At 37.4% G+C, this 8,645-nt stretch overlaps 1 protein-coding gene across 1 annotated transcript; it reads right to left on the bottom strand.

Annotated features, from left to right (window-relative positions):
• Positions 1–385: 385 nt before the first annotated feature.
• Positions 386–7,907, bottom strand: wscd1b (WSC domain containing 1b). Its single transcript, XM_043229257.1, has 9 exons — positions 7,586–7,907; positions 5,037–5,560; positions 4,842–4,956; positions 3,443–3,627; positions 2,643–2,764; positions 2,048–2,219; positions 1,799–1,963; positions 1,454–1,654; positions 386–919 (listed from the first exon to the last, which is right to left on the bottom strand). The coding sequence occupies exons 2-9, from the start codon at positions 5,434–5,436 to the stop codon at positions 567–569; spliced, it is 1,713 nt and encodes a 570-aa protein (XP_043085192.1). The 5' UTR covers positions 5,437–5,560; positions 7,586–7,907; the 3' UTR covers positions 386–566.
• Between the last annotated feature and the right edge of the window lie 738 nt (positions 7,908–8,645).

Raw genomic sequence — 8,645 nt, 5'->3', positions numbered from 1 at the left:
GCTAAAAAAAGGTATTTACTCATTTTGCAACTGTGCTATTGTGTATGTCCAGCACTTATGTATTGTTCATCTTATCTGTGTATCTTGAGGTTATCTAATTAAGTGCTGTAACTCTTCAGATTTCTGCTTTTGATTCATTGCAGTAATAAAATAACCGAGGGACACAAAACGCTCATTACACAAGAGCAAGATGTCTCGTCTTTGTTCACGAGGGAACATTTTTTCCTGATGCATCTCTCCGGAATGAATGCATCTGTGTCCATTAAAGACGCTTTGACCCCGAGTTTGCAAATGTACACAGTTTTTTAAGTATAAAGGCACCTGAAATGCCTTCTGGATAATGTCACCTAATACTGATAATATTAGAATCGACTGAAACTGATACTATGATAATTAATTGGTTTAATGATAAAACATAACAACTAAACACATTCTCCACAATGCCATCAAGCTGGTGACAGCACAACCACAAACATAAAGCACGAATAAAATGACTTTTTTGCTCAGGCACTTTGTGTTTCTGTGTCCTCCCTCCAGCAGAGGGCAGCAGCTGCGTTCATGAATCCTCACCTGGGCATGTACTCCTGTGGTAGGCCGTCGATGTTTCTGTCTCTGAGGGCTTTATCTACTGTGCGGATGTGTTCATCTATATGAGCTCTCATTTCGGGAGTGAAGGGGTCAAAGGTCAGGCTACGTGATCCAGAGCGTTTAAAATGGCCGTCTCTGTTGCTCTCTGTGCACAGAAGTCTTTCCTCTGGGATGCTGGTGTTGAGGAAAGCAGTAATGGTCTTTAACTGAGGAACTAGATCTTTCTGTAGATTTTCAAAGTGTACCACTAGCAGGCGGTGGGCAAACCGCAACCAGGCCAGAGCGTGAGACACCCACCAGGATGAATAGCTGTCCACAAACTCTGACCACTCTGTGAAAAACAGAAAAAAAGCAGCACTGTTAAAATTAAACTTGCATCTGGTTTGAGGGGAAAACATTTAATTGGTATCTTTCTAATTAAAAAATGCAATTATGATTTAAAAACAAATCTTGGCTGCACAATTTTGTGAATATATTAGTGCCGGGCAGCGGTTCATTGTGATTATTCACAACCAAAATAAAGGTTTTTGTGTATATAACATATGTATACTATGTGTATTTATTATGCATATAAATTAACTTTACATGCATATATTTATTTTCACAATTTTTCTTTGTACTATATGTATATATGCTTTAGCTGCTGTCTTTAGCTCTGTGAATATCTTACAACGATTGACTGGCACAGTGCCAAAACCTGGATATTTTGGCCAATATAGAAATCCAGCAAAGATGCTTTCCTTTAAAATGGCCTATATATAAGTAATCTTCTGGCCTGCTTTGCTGAAGTCCCCCGGTTAAGACCCATTGCTCTAAACATAATATAGTGCAAGGCCGAAATGAATGGTGTTTCTCTCATTAGCACCTCTGCTCCTCCAGTGAACTTCAGACGCGTAGCCCAGGTGTCCGGCACACTTGCGGTTGAACTCTGCCATTAGAGAACGATAGGGGTTTCGCATTAGCAGGATGGCCGAGTCGAACATTTCGATCTCTCGCTGGCCGCTTTCGTGTGTTTTGATGCAGATGACTCTCCCGCTCTGCCAGTAATCCTTCTCTCCTTTAAAACCTGCAGAGATGTGAGAGAACCGCTATTTCTGAAGAGGAACATTTCAGCTAAATTGAGATGTCTAAGAGGTGTCGTTGTTGATCTACAGGATCTAATATTGTGTTTCTGATGCGTTCATTTTAAGTGTTATTAGTGGATTTTCACCTTTGTTGTATAGAGATCCATCAAAGTAATAGCTGCCGGTGTAGAATCCAGTGGCGAGTTCAATCAGGTGACGTAACCAGGTGTTTCCTGCCCCTGGAAAACTGGAAAGGGCCACAAGCGTGTTGGACTTCTGGGGCAGAAATGTCCTTTCTTTGCACGTTGCATCTGAAAGAGCAGATCTTTTTTGTTGCAGCATTAGTTCTTAAAGAGCCGTAAAGTTTGAGTTTGAGTTTGAGCGCTGTAGGTTACCTAGCACAGGAGTACTGTACACCCAGTAGTAGTCAAGGTCATAAGGAGAGGTGTGGTTCGTTTGGTTGCTCCTCTCACACATGTATTCCTGTTCACTCATCTGGATTGTGAAGAGAAATGGGACATGGCTGCAGAAACAGTCCTGCCCTCTCAAAAGGGCCAGTGGCAGGTCCTGATGAGGTCACACACAATTTACAGGTGAAGGAAGGAATGGAAATAAAAGATATGTGTACTAGTGATGGTCAGTCAAATTATGTTCTTTAAGCTTAGACAAATGCAATGATAATAATGTTAACATTAATTGTATTAATATTAACTATGCATCTTTGAGGCTTGACTGAAGTAATATTAACGAAGATGATTTCTATTACTATTAATAACAAAGCAATAATAATAATATATTGTTTGATCATATATTGTATTATCAATTGTATACTGATTAATAGCAATATATTTTATTACAAATATTTGTATTATATTTTTATTGAATAGTTAATAGTACAAGTATTATTCACAATGCACATTGTTTTTGTGCTCACGGTCTCCCTAAAAAAACACATTTGTATGGATTGATAGAAGTATTTGTGAATTGAACCTGATCTGTACAGGTCTCGATACACTGCTGAGGTGTGTGTGTCGGGTCAGAGGTCTGGATCAGGAAGTGAGCGGTAGAGTTCTGGGGCTTCTTGTAACAGCCGTGGTAGTGCACAGTTCTGTCTGAGAAACATTGAACAGAAAACAGAAGTCGTTTTTCCCAAAACTTTAGCAAATGCTGCATGAAATAAGAGCAGGTGAAAATGTGATAAAATACACTTTATATCAGTACACTTAATAAACTGTGCTTTATTTTCATGCTCTAATTTTGTACTTAAACTTATTCTTTAGTACTTCTTTAGACAGTACAGATAAATTAGATTAAATAATAACTGCTGTTTTTAAAGTACATTAAATAATAATAATTTTGGGACACCATAAATATGAATTAAAATTTGCTTTTAACACCTCTGTTAAAAAAAATGTTACAACTTGTAGTAGGACTCACAATTAATTGATTACAATACAATTACAATTACGGATGCCACAATTATTCAAGTTTGTTTATTTTCTCGTTTGTTGTGTTTATTTATGTACTTGTTTAAATCAAGTATACTATTATGTCTATGTCATTACTAGCACTTATTTCCACATTAAAAATGTAGCACTAGTACTTTATGCTTTTTTATTATGTTTTTTTTTTTACCTGGATCACGCTTTTCTGTCTCATCTAATCATTATTCATCCAGGCCCAGTTTAGTCCTGAGTCCTGGCCTTTAAAGTAGTTCTTCTCTAATCCATTACTCACAAAAAGCAGAATCGCACTCATGTTTTTAATGCTTCTGTTTTAATGTGACTCACATCTCTTCTGTCCTGGAAGTCGATCTTCGACTCTGTAAACAGACATGCGTCCCACCCCTCCACAGCGGGATCCCTTATCACCACGGCAATCCAGATTACAGTCTTCACCCCGAGCCCGGGGGGCACAGACCCGATTTCCACAGTGACATTCTGCTCCGTACTCCAGCCCAGCATACCGGAACCCACTGCAAAGAAGACACAGCCTTCAAGGCATGGTTCACTCAAAATTAAATGTGGTCCCGCTTTTTTATCAAGTGGCCTTGCTTGTACTTACACACGAAAATAAATACATTGTACTATTTTGTTCATATTGTGCTACTGCTATCGAGGTTGGATACAGGTAAGGTTAAGGGCAGGTTTGATGGTAGGCCTTTAGTAAGGTTTAAAGTGGAAATGAAGCAGTGATTCAAGTTTACAGTATTTAAAAAAACAACTTCCACTTTAATAAAAAACCAAAACATAACAAACATTAATAAACGGCCAGCAAGCTAACCCCTTGTTTCAAAAGCTTTAACATTTTATATGTTTTAATTAAAGTGGACATCACTTTACTATATAATGTAAACTGCTTCACTTCCACTTTAAGTGTGTGTTATGGTGTAAGGGATGGGTCAACAGTATAATTATAAATGTAATTACAGATGTAATTACATTACGTTATTTTTAAAATATAAGTAGAATGTAAAAACATGTTTGTACACAATAAGTGCATTGTACTAAATGGTTCATTTAAATGTAAGTACATAGTTATTAAGGCCACCTAATGTAAAATGGGACCTGTAACCAAACAGCTGATGGTCCCCTTTCATTTCCAAAGTATATTAGTCCTTACTACGGTAGTCAAAGGGAATCGACATTCTTTAAATTATCTTTTTTTGTGTGTGTTCAGCAGAAGAACGAATACAGGTTTGAAGTAAATGATGGCAAAATTTTGGGTGAACTATTAAGTGAATTTAGATAGACATGCACATTCATATGCTATTCTACTGTATTCAGTTCTATTTTTAAAATGTTCTGTTCCGTTCTGCTTTATCAGTCTTATCTTGGAAATACTTCTGAGGATAACTGCATCAGTAAGTACCTTTTGGCGTTTCCTAAAGGATGCAGCACATGATATTTCGAGCATTGAATACATTTTTTTTCTGACAATTTTTTTTCCCCTGAATATTCCGAGTTGATTATTTTAAAATGGCATTTCTGTATTCGAAATGGCTTTAGCATTTAGGTGTTTTTAAACGCTTTTTCTCTTGCTGACTGTGACTCTCTGGATGAACTCCAGGTCAGTCACGTCAGCCGGCTCACATTCTGCCACCTGCTTCTGTGGATAAACACTCAACGCATTCTTCTAAAGGAACAGGCTTTCTTTCATTTACTCTGTGTGCTTTCTTTAAGACGTTACCTCTCAGAGCAGGTGTCCTGACACAAAGCGCTGGTCATTTTGCGGAAATCGTAAAGAATGGTCCCGCCGAGTGCATGCTCCGTTTCATTGTTTATAAAACATCCGATGTAGGTCCCTTGTGGAGAATGATTCAGATATGATTTAGTATAGTATAATTATAATCCAATTTAAGATAGTTATTTTATAAACCGTTACCTTTATGTCTGGTTTTCTTGTGTGACAGATTATGTTCAGAAGTGCTTTTCTGTTCTGCATTATCATGGAGCCAGTGGCGTCTCAAATGCCTGATCTCCAGACTACGAGACCTGGGGGTCTTCTGGTCCTTTCTGCTGTCTGTTTGGTCAAGAGGTTGGTTCTCCATCACTTGGATGACGTTTCTTCTGTACAACCACCTGGCAGCAGGTAGCTCCAGGGATCTAGGGGGTGCTGGTAGTGAAGGTAGCGCCGCGGTATCTGTTTCTCTCTGAAATGTTAGCACGCTGGAGCGCTGAAGCAGTAACACGCTTCCAGCCATGATGTAAGCCACACCCAGAAAAAACAGAAGCAGCTGAGCCCGCCTTAAAAAGTGCTGAAGTCTGTAGAACGGCTTGGCCATCCTGGTTCAGACCATCCAAAAAAATATTTTATTTATACGGGACAAGACTGTATATTCTAGGAAACATCCTGATCTGCATCCTTTTGAGATTTCGCTCCATCTACAGCATCATGAGTTCAAAGGCCTAAAATAAACAGAAACGCCTGTCAGAATAAATACAAGATCTAGTAATTTGCTCAGATCTGAACAGTTAATATATAAAAATAAGTAAACCGCTTTTTCTGTAGATGCTGTGAAGGCTTATTGTGACCCAGAAGAGGCTTCCGCCCTTTGGGGCTAATGAGCTGTTGGTGATGAATCGATTAGAGTCTAATTATCATTTTTCCTTTTGATTTATTAAACATGTTTGGGAAAAACAAGACAACTGAAGAGGACTTGCTAGCTGAAACACAACGTGTTTCTGAAGTATGAAAACGTCTACAGAAGGAATCACTGAATTGTCTGTGTGTCTTGTTCTCCGCTGGTTTATGGGATGCGAGTTGTCTGTCTGTCGGAGTGATGGGTTGGAAGAAATCTCTGCCCGTGGGAGGGGAGAGCTGTCCATCCTGCTGAACTTCATGTCACAGATCACAGAGCTCATTCATATTGCAGACAGAAAGAAGATGTCCAGATTCATCAGTGTATGAAGCTTATAAAGTAATTTGTCAGAGGAAATCATTTGTTTTTGCCGGAATATTAGTAGAATATACTGCAACTGAAAATATCTAAAATCTGTTTCTACCAATATTTGATTAGTTCATCCCCAAGGTCAACACAAGTTTACCCAGAAAACAAAGTAAACAAAGTTTCTACTTAGGGAATATCAGTGTTACAGCGAGGCACTTATAATGGAAGTCAATAACATACTGTAAATGCTATTACTAAATGTTGCTAAATAGTAAAGCCAAAAGATGTAAACAATATATTTTTTAGCTTGGTTTTAGTGTAAATATTACAAACTTTTCTGTTTAAATTTATACATGCAATTTAATATGACAATGCAATAAATGCCGAATTCTAAATGTTATTATTTAAAAGCTGTAATAGAGTTGTTTTTTTAACATTGTAAACATCACATTTAAATCTCCCAGAAATATGTCCCATTCCCTGCCATTTTTATTTGTATTTATTTTTGGGCAAAACAATATTATGCCCTAAAAGCTGTCAATTGGGCTTAACTTGTACTAAACACGGAATATACATTTAAATTCCTGAAGGATTTAGCAACTACTAGAGGATCAATCATTTTGACAGCATTATCTCCCAATATTTTCCAGATTTCCATCAGGACTCCACAAAGAACGGCGAAGCAAACAACATATGGCATTGCTTGTTTAAATTCATCATCCGCTCTGAAATGCTTGACAGTTTGTCATGTAGAATCTGTGGAAAACGGTCTTTGCGCCAAGAGGATTCTCCAGGAAAATAGCACTCGTTTGTAGTGTTATATTTCTGTACTCAATTGTGCAGCTGAACATAGAAATTGTTTACATGCTGATTGAAAAAAACCCTTCCTCTTCTTGATGGGAATGAGAGGTCTGTCTGTTTGATTATCAACATCCAAAGCATGTTGTTTTTATATCAGCAATAAATTGGGTATTTGCCCTTTATGCTGTTTGCTAACAACCTCACTCAGCGTTTTAAGAAATGATCTGTAGCCTATTTTAGTTTACGTTTTAGTCTTGTTGTAAGGGTTTCCTTATCTTTGCAAAGCTCTACATTAAGGCATATATTGTTCAGATTATTTAGAGAATGAGTTGAATATCCTCAGTCTGCAAGAGAACAAAGAAACATTCCCTACAAAATCTTTTAAAAGGCATTGTAATGTTAAAAACTAGCACAGTTATGACCACAAACCCGAGCCAACGTTTTTTAACTTTTCAAGCGTAAAGAAACTAACCTCTATGTAGTTCAAGCATCTCCTATTGAGTTTCACGAGAATCTTTCTTTCTTTGCACACACATTTGTTCATTCAGGTGGAAGATAACTAACCGGGGGTTATACTTATGAGCCAAACGCAACGTTAAGTTAATATCAAACGCTAAGACGAAATGAACCGAGACCTTTTTTTTAAGAATACACCATATTTGCCAGCACAATTATGCATACGGCTGCGTTGAGATACACATCAGACATCATTAGAGTATATACTAAGATAAGACTTGTTTACCTTTATGTTAGTTGTTGCCTCAGATCAGGTGCGGTTCTGACGGACGCGGGATCTGTGCGTCTCCTGACTGGAAATACTCACCGGCTCTTCTCCGCTGCTTAACTCTATCCGTCGACTACAGAAGAATGTTTCCGTCGCATGTTTTAACTGTACCGCAGCTTTTGGACGACTTTGTTGTGTCTGTACGTGCTTTTTAAGCCATTGGACAGAAATGAGAGAGGGTCGTGAAGAATACTGACCGAATTAAAACGGTGTTGTTGTTCTTTGGTAACGTGTAAAACACGGACTGAACCGCTGCGATTATACGAGCTCATTACAGACAGACTCTCTGCCAGCACCAAAACAGACACCGAATTACTACGAAAAGCCAACTTGCTTGATTACAGTATATAGTAACGTCTATTAAGACAGTCCACTGTATGATTATGATGATTCAAGATTATTTAATTATTAAACATTAATTTGTATTATGCTGTTTTATTCCTGCAATGTAGCAAATTATTCGATTTTGAATCTTACAAAACATGTTGAAATCAAGTTATATTCCACCCCATCCCTCATATTATTTGATAAAGACAATTAAACATTAGGATTTTTTTTTTTTTTTACACATCTCCAGCAAATTCTCATTGCAAATAATATTTATTTATTAAACAGTATTGTGTTGGAAATGTGTTTATGTTATAGTTAATTAATCAGTCAAAAGTATTTGGTCAGGGTGATTAAAATTTCTGTATAAAGGATTATAATGGTGTCAAAATCCTTTATGATTTTTTTTTCTTTCTGTATTTTTCCTCCCACTGAAACACTTCAAGCTTTCAAAATGCCTCTTTGTAATGCGTTGCACAGTTTGATTAATGGTGATTTAATCACAGGCTTTCAAAACCGTTTCTAAGCTCTTAGCCACCATTTTTTTTAAAAAAACATATGTGGATTCTGTTCTCAGACTTACAGAGAATACATTATGTTTTTATTTGGACATTGGTTATTTGCTATGGAAATCTGTAATACATCAGAGAAGGAGACTGTGGTTCACTCCTTGGGCTTTTGGGTTCTAGAG

This window comes from Puntigrus tetrazona, unplaced genomic scaffold, assembly GCF_018831695.1.
Source record: "Puntigrus tetrazona isolate hp1 unplaced genomic scaffold, ASM1883169v1 S000000002, whole genome shotgun sequence".
Lineage (NCBI taxonomy): Eukaryota > Metazoa > Chordata > Actinopteri > Cypriniformes > Cyprinidae > Puntigrus > Puntigrus tetrazona.
Note: the sequence above shows the minus strand (reverse complement) of the source record. Positions and strands in the feature narration are given on the sequence as shown.

Coding starts and splice junctions, on each gene's coding strand:
- wscd1b (XM_043229257.1), bottom strand. CDS start 5,436: ATGGCCAAGCCGTTCTACAGACTTCAGCACTTTTTAAGGCGGGCTCAG. Junction 2,765..3,442: donor ACTTCCAGGACAGAAGAGAT/GTGAGTCACATT, acceptor AATGTTTCTCAG/ACAGAACTGTGCACTACCAC. Junction 920..1,453: donor AGTTCACTGGAGGAGCAGAG/GTGCTAATGAGA, acceptor TGTTTTTCACAG/AGTGGTCAGAGTTTGTGGAC.